The sequence below is a fragment of the Dermacentor variabilis genome, chromosome 6 (genome assembly GCF_050947875.1).
Source record: "Dermacentor variabilis isolate Ectoservices chromosome 6, ASM5094787v1, whole genome shotgun sequence".
Classification (NCBI taxonomy): Eukaryota; Metazoa; Arthropoda; class Arachnida; order Ixodida; family Ixodidae; genus Dermacentor; species Dermacentor variabilis.
In genome coordinates this window covers 128,893,515-128,909,072 of record NC_134573.1, presented here as the reverse complement: position 1 = coordinate 128,909,072, position 15,558 = coordinate 128,893,515, and the positions used below count along the sequence as shown (strand labels likewise).

Below are 15,558 nucleotides of genomic sequence, written 5' to 3'. Positions count from 1 at the left end.
CAGAAGTTGATCAATTAATTAAGACAAATTCTGCAATTGGGTGGAATATGCTGAGTATCTCGAAGCGACGGCAAACAGCATTACCTTGGTTCTGTCTGGCTAAGTGGCATTTGCATGTCTTTAATTTTTTATTCGAATTACGTGGAACACCCTATATTGCTGTGAAGGGTCGGAGGCACTGGCTGGCAGGGCGCTCTCAATTCGATATATATAAATATATATCGCATAAAGAAATATGTACGCATGTAAATCTGTTGCAAGTGAAGATTGTCAGGTTTCAATTGTCCCAAAGCTACGCCTGGGCTGCAATGTCGAGCACATGGAATTGTTTGACGTTTCCTAAATATCAGAATTTGTACGCTTTCACGTTGAGCTTATCATGAACTGCGTCCGATGCAGAGGGACTCGTACCGCGACCTGCAGCAGCCGCTGGGATTTATGGAAAATAAGGGCTCATGTACTCAAATCTATATGTGATTAACCCAAGTGGTCAAATGTCATCAGAAGTCTGCACAACGTCATCTTTCATTGACCTTGTTCGGCATTGAACTTCAATATGATTCAGGCAATAAATCGTTTTTGCGTGTGCTTACGTGCATTCGTCTTTTTTGTTAGTTGCTTCTGTGTTTGCTTTTTGTTGTAGCTATAATAATAAAGGGTTCCCAATGCAGTGTTTGACTTTGGAAGCATTGTCTGTACACTATCTGCATCTAGCAAACTCCACCTTGAGCTAATAACTCCATGAAAATCAATCAATCAATCAATCAATCAATCAATCAATCAATCAATCAATCAATCAATCAATCAATCAATCAATCAATCAATCAATCAATCAATCTAAACAGTCACATTCGCGTCTTTATCACATTATCAGAGAGCCAATGCTGAAAACTCGATACTGGAACGCCGGTCTCGACACAAGATCGAGGTGAGCTTAAACTGTCTTCATTGACATGCACCTCTATAATTTTCCATGGTGATCCAGCTATATTTCTATTCCTCCTAAGCAGGGGAGGGGGTGAGAAAGGAGTATTGAAGGCGCGCATCTTTCAAGCGCTTTAAAATAACAGAATTTATAACGATAAACTTGGCTACAAAGCTTGCTGTTTCGGCCGGAAATTCTGCAGCGTAGTTTGGTGTAGTAAGATACCACTGCACAAGCGCAAACTGCGCACACACGCACTGACGCACGCGAAGACAGGCCCAGGGCTTTTTCACATATTAAAGATAACACAAGTGGCACGCCCGTTTTCTTATCTCATCCGCAGACTTCCAGAACGCCTGAGGGGAAACGTACAGAGGGGCCAAGAATTATATGAGGGATAGTTCAGTAACGTGGTACTTATATAAAAAAATGAAGAAGAGAAAAGAAACCCCCACTAGGGATGAAACCTACGTCTACCACGCTTCCCTTCTCCATGTTCGAACTCCCTTCACGGGTTATAAATTCTCCACTCGAGCGTGGCGAAGCGCTCGCGGCTGTTTCCACAGGCCGATTCCTATAGGCTCTCGCCTCATTAACAGGGCCCTCCGGACCTATTGTCTCAACGCCCTGGAAATTGCCATTGTTCGTCGAAGCGACGGGGTCGGCAACAGCTGCTCTGTTTCAGGCGAGCCGAGGCATCGTCACGGAGCAAGTCACTTGTCCACGTTCCCGAAGCCGAACAAAGCCTTCAGCTTGGCTCTTACACTGCGCGCCTTTTCCCCACGATCGGCTCGGATTCGGGCATAAATTAATGATTCATACTCCTCGCTTCCGCGCTATACGTTCGACGACACAACTTTTCTCTTCATCTTATCAGGCTCGCGCATGTACGACGATGACAGGAGATATGATTTTCTTGCTTTCTCTCTCTCTCTCTCTCTCTGTCCTTTTTGACTGCTACTCGAAGCCGTTTCTCTTGGCTTTGATATCCTCGTGAGCCCGCTTCAATGCGTGACAAAGAAGGGGGCAGACGTTCTTCGCGTATCAAAGAACGGATCCGACGGCGCCCCTATTAGGCTAATATATGGAAATTTAAAGAACGTGCGTGGGCGTTTGGTGGAGCATCTCGCGCTGTTCTTGTCGCGTTTTGTTCAGTGAGTTTGTTTTGCTTTGGCGAAGTAAGAGGAGATACAGTGAGAACGATGTGTGTGTATGGTCTGCTCCGGTTGAGGCTGTTGCTATTGCAGCGTTAGTCCCTCTTTTCGTTTTAACTCGCATTTTTTTCTCGTCCATGATGCGATCAGCATCCCATGTATACTGTCGCGTCGTGTAGTGACGGGGAAGAATCAGAAACTGGCAAAGAGCGTGAGTTTGAGAATTTAACACATTATTGGGCGAACTTGTGCCAAGAAAAACAAGCAAGACTCAGGGCCCACACTAGAAAGTCACAGGCCTGCACGGCACACGCAGCACAGTCGGAGCGTAAGCTGGAGAAGCGGCTACAGAGGAGCTCCACTTTCGGCACAACGCACTACAGATCTTCGCGGCGAAGTATCTGCGCGTCGTTTTCACTAGAAGGAGAAGGAGGAGGAGAAACATTTATTTTTTTTTAAAAAAGGAAAGGACAAGCAGGTGTCTTTCAGCTTGTGCGGGAGGCGCCCTTAGTCCAGGGCTCCTTCGGCTCTTGCTGTCTCCTGGGCCCGCCGCACCAGTTGCTGCTGGTTGCTAGGGTTTGAACTAGTCAGCACGGCCTCCCACTGCTCGGGTGTGGGGTTGGGTATTTGCGGGGCTGCCTTCACGTTGGGGCACGCCCATGTGGTGGGATATAGGGAGGCGTAATCGTTACAAAGGGGACATTTGTATGAATATAGTGTAGGGTGTATTGCGTGTAGTCTGCTTAATGGGGGTATGTATTGGTTTGTAGTTGTCGCCATGTTACGGCGTCTTCACGTGAGAGGGTCTTGTGTGGAGGTGTCTATTGTCGTCTGTTCAATCTGTGGTGTTGTAGTATGGCGTTGTATTGTAAAGTTACGGGCTCCATAGATGCGGCCGTATCCCTCTCTTGTGGCGCCCGGGAGGCATCAGACAGCGTGCGCTAAGCTGATTTCCACGGAGGGACTCGTGTCCTGGAGTCAACACTATTTCAACGTCCGGGAATCTGGAGGCTTGTTTGAGGAGACGGTGGGCGATTGAAGATATTCTGCCTCTCGCGTAGCTAGGGAAAGCTGCCTGGGAGTCAGTAATAATTGTGACGTACTCGCAGGTAAGACTAGAGGTGATGGCCCAGGCAATGGCTGTCTCCTCCACTACGAGGGCGCTGGCAGTGCGGACCGTCATCGAAACCATCTCTTGAAGGTTATGGTCGACAACGCTGGCTATCATGGCTGCTTTGTACTGCGCGGCATCTGTGTATAGTGTGGTAGGGAGACTGCCATATTTTGTCTGTAGAGTTTTTGCGCGAGCTTGGCGAAGATCGGCAGGATGTTCCGGGTGCATGCTTCTGGGTATAGGGGCTACCTTGATGTGCTCCCGGAAGTTGGGGGCCAGATAGATTGCTTGTTCGTGGCCTTTGCCGTATGTGGGCTAGCCTAGGCGCGCTAGGACTGTTCTTCCTGTTGGTGTGAGGGCTAGCCGTTCTCGTTTGCTTGTGAGATGGGCGTCTATAATTTCTCTTATAGTATTATGGACTCCTAGGGCTTCAAGCTTCAGTGTTGCCGTTCTCGGTGGTGGGCCGAGCGCTTGCTTGTATTCTTTCCGAAGAAGTACTTCTAATTGATCTATCTCCTTTGGAGTGAGGGGCAAGTATGGGGCATCGTAGGCAATGCGGCTGATTATCAGGGCCTGGACGAGCTGTATTATGTCGTCTTTCAGTCCGTATTGTTTGGTGGGGATACAGCTGACCATTCGCATGATTAGGAAGGTGGTCTGCCTGAGACGTTGGATGGTGTATGCGCCTCCGCCGTCCTGTTGTATGTGGAGGCCGAGAATGCGGACGTGGTTTACTGTGAGTATTTCTGCGTCGACGATGGTGAATGTGATGAGGGGTACTTCACTGAGTTTTCTTCGTGATTTCTGTCGAACGACTAATAGTTCTGACTTCTCGGGGGAGCACCGGAGACCACTTGTTTTTGCATATTGCTGGACGACGTCGGTCGCTTGTTGAAGGGCGTCTTGCTTCTCTCCTTCGGAACTACTGATGGTCCAGACAGTGATGTCATCGGCGTATATTGCATGCCTGATTCCTGGTAATGCGTTCAGTTTGTCCGGTAATTTCATCATAGCAATATTGAAAAGGGTGGGCGATAGAACAGCAGCTTGTGGGGTTCCTTTGTTGCGGGTAGGTAACGTCGGGGTTCTGAGTGAGCCAATGCCTATTGTGGCCGCGCGGTTGCTTAGAGAGGTGCGTATATAATTGTAAGTATTACGACCACAGTTCGTGAGACTTAGGTTTGTAAGGATGGTATGGTGAGCCACACTGTCGAAAGCGCCTTTGAGATCGAGTGCTAGAATCGCTTGGGTGTTGTGTGGTGAGATGTGTTCAAGGACTTGTTCCTTCAGCTGAAGAAGGATGTCGTGGGTAGAAAGGCGGGGCCGGAATCTGAACATTGTTTCGGGAATGAGGTCGCTGGATTCTAGGTAAGGTTGAAGCCGGCTCAGAATGACATGTTCCAGAAGTTTGCCTAGACATGAAGTCAGTGAGATTGGTCTCATATTTTCTAAGCTGGAGAGTTTGCCTGGCTTCGGAATGAGTATGATGCCCGCGTGCTTCCAGTCTGCTGGTCGCGTACCCGCTTCCCGGTGATGATTAAAGAGGTCAGTAAGAGACTAGAACCATCTGACCTGTACGGCCCGGCGTCGACGGCGAGCTCCGGCTTGTCCTGCTTTGTGCAGAGCGGTCTGCTGAGCCCTAAGTTGCCTGGTTGCAGCCGCGCGCGTAGCTCTACCAATCGCTTCTTTAAGTTCGTCCCTTGCAAGGATGCGCCATAACGTGTACCGACGTGTAAACACAGGTATACCCAGACTCCCTGGTGCAGATGTCACATTCCGTGACCCGTGGCACGGTACGTCGCTGTTGATGATGGTGATGATAATGATGGCATCCCCTTCGAAACGGGATGGTGACAAATAGTCACCTGGCCTGCTACATCCAGGGTCAGCTACATGCAACATGTAACTACTATATGCAACTGCTACATGTCGGAACACCTTGTGGATTATAGCGGAACTGCAATCGCCGCGTATCGATGCTACGCGGCGCGCAAGTCAAATGGAACATTACGATGATAATGATGATAGTAAAGAACAATCAGAGCGACCTTACACGTCCCTCCTAAAGAGTATACTGGGCTCACAATGTGCCCAGCTATACTACAAGAGCCAAAGGGCGCTGTATCGTAGAATTTAAGCTCTGAGGGTTCCGTCAAAGAAAATTGACATACGCTGCCCAACACGGGTGCTGCGGAGTCCGTAAGGAACAGGAAAATGAACTGAAAGGACCACAAAAAAAACAATTTTCTCACAGCGATAAAAGAAAAGGGCGAAAGCTCAACACATTCATGACAGTGAGCATGCAAAAGAAACACTCATGTATGTACAGGAACACTCCAACGCACTGCACGGCACAACAGCAGCAAAGTAACATATGCAGGTTATATACATAGTATGTCCACAGTCTTATAACCCTCACACACATGGACGACAACAACCACAGAAAGTTCCATCAAGGCTGTACTGTCCCACGCACACGTCCTTCGGGTGAACGGGAACATTCACGCCTGTCCCAGCTGGCATGGCTGTTTTTGTCTATCCTTTCTTTTCTGCTCTTTACTCGATTGGCTCCCATGAACGATTCGAGAGCCTTGATAATGCATCAACATTGGCGTTACATGTTCCTTTCCGGTGACGCACCGTTACATTGTAGCGCTGTAGTGAAAACGCCCATCTTGCTAACTTGTCCCCCTGCGGTGTGCTGGTTGTCAAATATGACAATGGGTTATGATCAGAGACAACATTCACCACTGCTCCGAAAAGCCAGTAGTCAAATTTCTTGAGTGCCCAAATAATAGCAAAGGCTTCTCTCTCTATAGTCGACCAGCGCGCCTGTGTCGGGTTAAAGCGATGGCTAGGAAAAGCGATCGGCTTTTCTTTTCCGTCCGCTGACATTTGAGCTAAACAGGCACCAGCCACCGTCGCCGACGCATCAGTGAATAGCCGGTACGGCTGATGAGGCTCAGGAGTGTTCATGGCTACAGCCAGACAGAGAGTTAACTTTGGACTTTCGAACGCGCACTGCGCATCTTCCAACCATGGAATTGAATTAGGAACCCCTCGCCTTGTCAAAGCTGTAAGCGGGCTCCCCGCATCGGCGTAGTTCTCTCTCAGAGTTGAGGGCACCGCAATTTCACCCGTCCAAGTTTGCTGCAACATTGATAGGGACCCATTTGGGTTTCTACCGTACAATGGCCTGAACGGCGCCACCCCGGTGGTATCATGCGGCACTTCGTGATACGCCCACAGAATAAATGGGATCAGCTTGTCCCACTTTCTTCGGTCCCGTTCCATTACACGATACAACATATTTTTGAGGACTCTGTTCCATCTCTCAACCACTCCGTTGCCCTCAGGCTGTTCGGCAGTGGAGAACCTGGGTGAACAGCCCAGTTTTTCTAACAACAACTGTGTCAGTTGAGATTTAAAGTTAGTACCTTGGTCTGAACAGATCGTTCCCGGCACTCCAGTACGACTGAAAATTTCCAGTAAAGCCTCGCATGTGGCCCTCGCTGTCAGGGATCGGAGCGGCACTGCCTCATTGCGTCTTTCTTCTGGTAGGACCAGTTGTCTCACTTTGACTCCCGCTAAGGAATCCCAATGGTACAAAAGTCCGTCTGACACGAACATGCTAGCTTTTCCATTTTTCGCATCATACGAGGAATTTTTCAGGCTTTCATCGGCTATCTGAGCAGCTCGAAATTCCTCCCGCTGACTGGGCACCCCATTGATATCTTGTATCAAACTATTCCCTTGCAATTTAGGGATTTCATCTGTCGTTTCTTCGCAACTTAGACCGCAGTCTGGGTCAGTGTTATCGACCATTTCAACTGATCGGACCCCAACGGAATTGGCTACCCTCGGAATATTTTCTCCTCCAAACTCCTCTTTTTCGTGCGCCTGTAGTAGTTCCCAATCTTCCTTTGACAGCAGGCAGTCAACCCCGTTTGCAAGTTCGTCTGTAACCGCGCACACCAGATCGATCCTCGGTTGTATCACAGCCCCCGGGCGATGCATGCCTACGGGCAGCGTAGCTAGGTTAGCTCGAATGGTGTTTCCGAATGCCGACTCGAGTTTTACTGTTCGTGATGGCTCCTGTAAAACGACGGGCAACATACTTTTACGGACCACCGTTATCTCACTACCTGTGTCCAACACAGCTTCTGTTGCTACATCCCCGCACACGATAGGGATGAGGTCCAGCTTTGACCTCCCTGAGCTAGCATGTTGAGCTAAGATTTCTACTCTAGCGCTAAGCACCCTTTCTTGCTCTGGTAGAGGTTCTTCACTTACAACAGCAACCTTCTGTACCCTTTGTTTTTGCACAGTCGGTGCCTTCCCCTGTTGTTCTTTATTTGAAGCTTTTGGGCAGTCTCTGGCTAGGTGTCCCTGCATATGACACACGTGGCATTTGTCCTCTGCGGGCTAGCTAGTTTTGCTTGCTGCGTCAATGAGGCTGTTGCGGCTGGCTTAGTTGCTCGTCCTTTCCCTTTAGCTTGTTCGAAAGTCTCCAGCACTTTCGCCACCTCCACTGGCTTAAACCACTCTTCGCCCTCCCGCAAAAGAACATATTCAAGGGCTTCTGAGCTTAGACTGGCTTTCATACGGTCAGCGACCATAAGCTCCGTCATAGCTTCTTTTGTGTTTGCATGGCGAGATTGAAGGTAATAGGCCAAATAAGTTCTAGCGCGGGACGCGAACTGAGCCCAAGTTTCCTCCTTTCGTTTGGATGCCTTTTCAAACCTCCCCAAGTATTCAGCTGGCGTGAGCTTAAGTTCATCTAGTACCGCCTTCTTTACAGTCTCGTAATCCGTACATTCCTCATCATTGAGGCTACGCAACAGATAACGGACCCGCTCAGTCAGCGCAGGCATGATCAAATGTACACAGCTATGTGCTGGTACTTGAAAAGATGAAAACAACTTTTCAACCTCATCAAACCATATCGGAACGTCAGCGTCACACGGCAACCGGTATGCCTTAAGCACTTTAGCACATTGTGATATTCCATCCGTGCTGGCACGGCGGAGATCGCTTCCTTCCGACACCGAAGGCGGTCTACCCGACTGCTCAAGCTCCACTCTCCGTAGAGCAATGCGCTCGCACTCTAGCTGTAGGCGCACCTTTTCCAGCTCCAGCTCCAGGCGTCTCACCGCCATGGCCTCTGGATCTGTCGTGCTCGGAGCCTGCGAAGCGCCTTGCGTCTCACTATCCATTTCAGTATCCGACGTCTCAGACTCGGTCTCTCCGACGCGTTGCAGCTCCTGCCGTCTCTGACCCTCTGTTTGTTCAGATGCAGTATCAATGTTTATGTTAGCCTCAATCGCATTTGCTGTTCTGCGCGTGAACACCATTAACCTCACTGAACAACAGCCATGCCAACCTAGACAAAACGCAAGGAATCCCGCTCACCCGTTGCTGCTGGGGGCGCCGCCTGACGTCCTCGTCCAGATGAAGTGCAACCCTTGCGGAATTGGCTGGTGGCCCTCTGATGCCTTGCGCCTGGCTCGCTGCTCGTTGCTCGTTGTGGGGCTTGCCGATCCTGTCGGCTGCGCCAGTAAAGTTTCGTTCGTTCTCTGTCCTCGCTTCACCGCTGGAACTTGAAGCTTCTCGGACGATGATCGGCAGTTGTTGATCAAACGCAGACAGGAAGCGATGCAGATCAGATGTACAAGAAATATTTATAGGTACACTTTTCTATATACATGGCAGGTAAAACAAATACATTACAAACTTGAACAACTGAGAAACAAAGTCTCACTCTTCGACTGTCTCAGTGACTGTTAGAGCCCAGACTCATTTTAACGTACATAGTACGGAGGCTCACTGATCTATCAGCAATCCTGATTTCAGCCAAGTCTAACGTACATGGTACGGAGCCTCACTGATCTACCAGTAATCCTGATTTCAGCCAAGTCTGAGGGACAGCATGTCGTCCCGATTTTTATAGCCCAATTACACAAAGAAAAAAAAGGCGGTAGGGCCGTTGGCCCGTCCCACAGGTTCAGTTGCCAATCAGAGTCAACCGTTTGTTAAGCCACAACCCACAGGGATGGGCTTACTCTGAAAAATAAGCATATTGGAAAACAAAGCTCTTTTCCTTCTTCCCTAAAACTCCGATGCCCTCTCATCTCTTCGTATTTAGTGACGGGCTCAGCAAAACACGCCAGGCCCGAACAAGATATCGCTAGACCGCCTCAAATCCCAAGGACGTCTCTGGGCCGCAGCTGTCTCGGAAGCAGGGGCATCGATACCACGTAGTGCGGCCGTACTCAAAGTTTGTCCGCGTGGGAGACTGATGGCCCTCCTTGTCCTTCAAACTTATTGTCTACAAGACAAAGTTCTCCGAGTGCGTGTTTCCAAGACGCCGTCGTCCGAATGCACTCTTTACGTGTGCACCGCATTCCTACAGCGTGCACTGTAAGCTGGCCTTCGACACCACACAGGCAGTCGCACCCAACAAGGCTGGCGATTGCGTTCCGGACGCGTAGAAGATTAGGTCCATGCTCACTGCATGCGGAACGGGGTCAGAGTTGCTAAGCCCTTCTTAACCTCGGCGGCGCCTCCAATTAGTCAGGCACTCGGGAGCCGCACCCACAATACCCTGTACAGCGGTCCCTTTCAAGGCTGGTCTGTGTGGACTCGTGTGACCGTCGGCGGACTGCCAACACCGTGCGCACAATGCCGACTTCCCGGAATCGGCACTCGCCCTCCTGGCACCTGCTGCGACGCGTCACCCAACACCGCGCGGTTCCTGTGACCCCACATAACACAGCAACTGTCGCCCGGCTGACATGGGGGGAAGTGAACCCCCTCTCTATACACAAAGCACGTGGCCGATTCGTGACACTTAGCAACACGAACAATCAGAGCGACCTTACAATGATGATGATGATGATGATGATGATTTAATGGCGTTCCTTTTGAAACCGGACGGTGAGAAAGTCAGCTAGCCTGTTTGAATTAATCAGATATGTCATACATGTCTTTAATTACATCTATATTTATACATCTTCATAAACATCTTTTCCTTCTTCAGGACTTCTCTATCTGCCTTGCACCGCTACCTATACTGCTGTTACTTGGCGTGCTACCTGGTGTAATAATATGCAAAGGACGCACGTAATAATGCAAAGGGCGCACGTATAAACGCTACACAGCGTGAATCCTAGATTGCAAGTGGCAGGATACGATGCTAATGATGAAGACGATGATGATTTATTGGCATCCCCTTTGAAACGCGGTGGTGGCACAGCCACCTAGCCAGTTTGATTCAATCAGGTACACGATGTATATTTTTTCTAGCATTTTTGTATACACCTCCTTAAACTCGTTTTTCTTCCTTGAACCTTCTTTAACTGCCTTTTACCGCTACGTGTACATCTGCTATGTGACGTCGCACATAGTGTAATAGTATGCAAGTGCAATGCAAAGCGTGCATGTATCGACGTATACGCAGCGCGCATGTGACACCGCGTGTCTACCCGCGTGCTAGGACGCGCTTATAGGGCATTTTCCCGCTGCTTGCTAGCGAGCACTGGCGTGTCTCAAAGGTTTGAAAGAATGAAGTATAATATGATGGGCTTGGTTTTTGAAAAATAAGATGCCTGTGAACTTTGAGTTTTACCTCTACGTTTACCAGCCCTAGCCCTCCTTTTGTCTTACTTAAGAATAAATTACTGCGCCTCATGCGCTATAACCGTGACTCCCAAATGTATGTTGCGCAAAATCTATGTACTCGATTCACGTGAGCCGGCAAACAATGCATCACCTGCGCCGAGTACCATATAGCTGGAAATAACACAATGTTACCCACAAAGGCTGTGTTCGTAAGCGGGACAGTTATCCCGTGCCACTGTTGGACTTTTGCCGCGAGAGTGCCTCTTCGAATTGTATTTTGTCCATTCTGTAGGTTGGCAGTATCAAAACACACACCGAGGTAGCTGATGACTTTATTCTTTCAAACAATTAGGAGCGGGGTACTTAGGTGCGTGGATCGATGGTGCCCAAGGAGTCCCACGAGCCCGTACCCTAAGTTTCTACAGGGAGGTGGAGCAGGCAGCTCGCTTCTTCGAGCAGCGTTTTTCTCAAGAATACCGAAAATATGTAAAACGGAAGAGCCTCTACTGGAACACTGTAGACATGCTGTTCCCACCACCACTATATCGGTCGCGAGCTGGAAGCCAGCTGAAGTCTGATGTTTTCAAGCGTCTACCAAGATATCTTGTAAAAACAGCGATTAAGTATTTTTTTCTTAGGTTACATGTCGAAGTTTTACTTGTAAAAATATGGCTACGTAACAAGGATTTTTTCGTGCCATGGTCAACGGACTGCCCGCTCTGCCCCTATACAGAATCGTTGCAGCACGTATTTTTGTTTTGTACAAACGCAGTACACTTTTGGCACAGCATACGAATTGTGTTTGACGCACAGATATACCCAAATTGAGATAACGTAATATTTCTGGCGCTGAGAGATAGCAAAAATAGCAGTGGTGAAACCCTGATATTGCTAGGTTTGTATGAAATTTGGAGATCACGAATTGACTACGTCCTAGCTCTAGAAAACACGAAATCTGCGTGGAGACACTTTTGTGATGTTTTTGCACATACAAGTTCGCTTCTGGGCGGCGAAGATGAGTTTAGCAAGAGAGAGAGAGAGAGAGAGAGGAAAGGGGAAAGGCAGGGAGGTTAACCAGAGAAAAAGATCCGGTTGGCTACCCTACACTGGGGAGAGAGGGGAGGGGGAGGTAAAGTGGTAACAAAGTAGAGATAAGGAAAGGAAGGAGCCTAGACACACAGTCACCATCGGTCACTGGCACCGAATACTGTCATCGCACAGCACAGTGACACTTGCCACACTATCAACATTTGTTCAGGCTACAGCCGCCTGTCCAATCCTGTCGCCCTCAAAAACCGCAACAGTGCCCTCGTCGCCCTCTGCTGCGATGGCTTGTGATGGCGGTATTGTAAAATAAGTTCCTCTGTGAGAGGTCTTTGGTCAAAGCGCGCTATCGCGGTTGCGAGTGATTGTCTCTGTAAATTATATCGAGGACAGTCACAAAGAAGGTGTTGAAAAGTCTCCTCCTTACCACAGTCCTCACACGTGGCGTCGTCGGCCCATCCAATTCGGTAAGCGAAAGACTTGGTGAAAGCCACCCCTAGCCATAGTCGACAAAGCAGGGTAGCTTCGCGACGGCAGAGTCCAGCTGGAATACAAAGGCGTAGAGAGTAGTCAAGATTGTGGAGTCGGTAGTCGTGAAAACTTCCAGCGTTCCACAAGGAGAACGTGATGTCACGGCTGATCATTCGAAGTTTTCGAGCGGCATCTGTCCTTGATAACGGTATCGGCTCCTCTTCGTCCCCTTGAAGAGCCGACCGAGCAGCGTTGTCAGCGTGTTCATTCCCTATGACTCCGCAGTGACTTGGAAGCCACTGAAATGTCACGTGGTGTCCTTTCTCAGTTAAGGTATGAATGAGTTCTCTAATCTCAAATACCAGTTGTTCGTGTGGTCCGCGCCGCAGGGCCGATAGCAAAGATTGCAGTGCAGCCTTCGAGTCACTGAATATTGACCACCTTCGAGGTTGCTCTTGGCTGACGAGACGAAGTGCAGCGCGAAGGGCTGCAAGTTCCGCGGCCATCGGTGTCGTTGGGTGACATGTCTTGAAACTGATGGTGGTGGCTTTCGCTGGGAAGACCACGGCTCCAGAGGAACACTGGTGAGTTGTCGATCCACCAGTATAAATATGTACGTGTTCGGCGTACTTCTCGTGCAAAAGGAGCAGAGTTAGTTGTTTAAGAGCAGGTGATGACAGCTCAGATTTTTTCCTGATTCCTGGTACGGTGAGGCGCACTGCGGGTCGAGCCAAACACCATGGAGGAATCGATGGCTTAGTTGCGGGGGTGAAGCCTGACGGGAGGCAGGTGGAATACTCCGAAATCGTAGTACAAAATGCTGCCTGCGGCCTTTCTGACGGTAGTCAGATGGTGGGAACAGGCACGGGCAACGTGCCTAATGTGCACTCTCAACACTTCTACCGCAATGTGTGTTTGTATAGGTTGGTCCCGAGCAATCGCAATAGTCGCTGCTATCGATGTGCATTTTGGCAAACCAAGACAAACCCTGAGAGCCCGAGCTTGAATAGCCTGTAGAGCACGGAGATTTGTCTGGCAGGTGTTGGTCAGTACGGGCAAACTGTATCTCAAGAAGCCCAGAAAAAGAGCCCTGCACAATTCCAACATTGCATGCACTGACATTCCCCAAGTCTTTCCTCCCAGAAACTTGAAAAGTTGGGAGATTGCTGTCAGACGCTTCTTCAAGTAGGTCACGTGGGGGCTCCATGAGAGATCTCTATCAATGATTATGCCAAGAAATTTGTGAGTCTTCTCATAAGAAGTTAACTGGCCATTTATTGATATGGCGTAGGGTGTCATTGGTTTGCGAGTGAACGCCATCAGTGCACATTTGTCTGACGAGATTTCAAGACCTTGGTTGCGGAGGTATATAGCTATTAGAGTAGCAGCTTTTTGAAGTCTTGCACGTATCTGAGGACGTGTCACACCTGAGGTCCATATACATATGTCGTCGGCGTACATTGATATATGGTAAGTGTGGCGGAAGAGCCTGCAGCAAGGACGGGTGCTTATATAGATGTGCAATTCTCTCTCTCTCTCGCTATGCGTGCGTGCGTGTGTGTGTTAGAAAAGCTGTAAAAGAAGAACGCTTCAGTGCATGGTACCTGATATGTTAAAAAAGAATAAGGAAGACGCAGAATAATAAAAAGAGGTGGCGTGGCCCAGTGGTGGAGTAGCTGACTCCCACGCAGCGGGCCCGGGTTCGATCCTGGCGGGAACTGGATCCTTTTTTTTTCTCATTCCCGGCGATAGCTGCTACGGACACCGGCCACCGGTGGTGGCGGCGGCGGTGGCGAACGCCATCGCCACTCGAAATGGCTGTTGGAATGAGCCCATAACAGCTTACGCTGTAAAGAAAAAAGAAGCGGCGAACATACTCTATAGCCTATGTTCTAGAACTTACAACAGCATTCGCGTAGCGTGATAAATCTGTTTAGAGAGGACTCTTTCGCTACGGTATCCTTGACAGCATTTGATAATTTTCCGATGCAGTACGGGCGGCTTACGTCGACTGACAAATCTATAACAGTGACAATTGATTTAAAAATGGTTTCCGTTAAAAAAAATAAAGCAAGACAAGTACGACAAATAAACATCCATTCAATTGCAATAACAGATGCAGGAGCCATCATCGACCAGAAATGTGAAGTGAACAGATTCAAGAAATTGCATGTTGGTCCATCGCCTGCACGGAACAAGATAAACGTATTCGGTAAGATCATTTGGGAGAAAACCAGGAGAACGTTTGAGTTCCGTTGACCCAATAGCGTTTACAGAACAAAAAAAAAGTACCGAACAAACGATTTTAATTTCACGTCGTTATACAGGCGATCCACAAATCGTGAGGAGCTTAACCAACCAGCGAAAGGTGTTCCAGAACCAACACTTCTGGCAAGCATCCCCTCAAGCTAAGCGCTAGTTCGGCGCAATTAGTGCCGTTGAGCAGTGACTACGGCGTTTTGCTGCTGAGTATACGAAGCCCCTGAACAGCATTCTCATGCGGAGGACAAGTAGAGTGCAAAAAAGCACGCGCAGTGCGCGTAGATTTGGGCGCAAAACGAGGAACCCCCATGTTGCGAAAACTAATCCGGCGCACGCATAACGATGTCAGTCACAGACCACGCTGCGAGGTTCAGGACGTTGGATGTTGCCTGCTTTCCTAAGTTGACGAAAGTGCCTCGAGCGGCCAGTCGCGCGGCAACTTTGCGTGTATTCGCGGGCTTGTTTCACGCTCGGAAAAACACTTTTATGTAGCACATTTTGAGCAGCAGAGAGCTGTATCGAGAGCTTCTCATGTTGCTCTGCAATTTTCTCATTGACACTTTGCGTCTAACTGTAATATGTTAGAAATTGATTAATTAATACTAATCTTATATTTAGGCGCAATACAAGAAAATACTCTGAGCATCTCCAAGCGACGGCAAACATTATGCGTGGCTCTGTCGAGGTACACCTTGCGTTTGCATATTTAAATCTTGGTGCATGATAGTTAGGACACCCTGTACACGGTTAAAAGTCCGAATGTAAACACGTATTGTTCGGCTGGTGTGAAGCGCAGACAAAAAGAAAACAAGGAAAAAAGAAAGCCCCAGGTAACGTCGCATGGTTTTGCCGCCGAAAGCTTAGCCGCGCCGGTCTTGGGGGTATGTGTTCGCTCAGTAAAGCAAGAAGATGAGCGACTGCTTAGCGGCGAGCACAGAAGATTGACAGTTATTTGACATAAGCTTCTC

General features: G+C 48.9%; 2 protein-coding genes across 3 annotated transcripts in view; one reads left to right on the top strand and one right to left on the bottom strand.

The window, feature by feature from the left end:
* The window catches only part of LOC142585204 (metabotropic glutamate receptor 5-like), a 406,950-nt gene that overhangs the window by 69,183 nt on the left and 322,209 nt on the right, over positions 1-15,558 (top strand). The gene's annotated exons all lie outside the window — the stretch shown is intronic.
* Positions 7,573-8,794, bottom strand: LOC142586286 (uncharacterized). The gene has a single exon (XM_075697534.1). It carries the CDS (start codon positions 8,545-8,547, stop codon positions 7,573-7,575), a length of 975 nt encoding a protein of 324 aa, XP_075553649.1. The 5' UTR covers positions 8,548-8,794.

Coding starts and splice junctions, on each gene's coding strand:
- LOC142586286 (XM_075697534.1), bottom strand. CDS start 8,547: ATGGTGTTCACGCGCAGAACAGCAAATGCGATTGAGGCTAACATAAAC.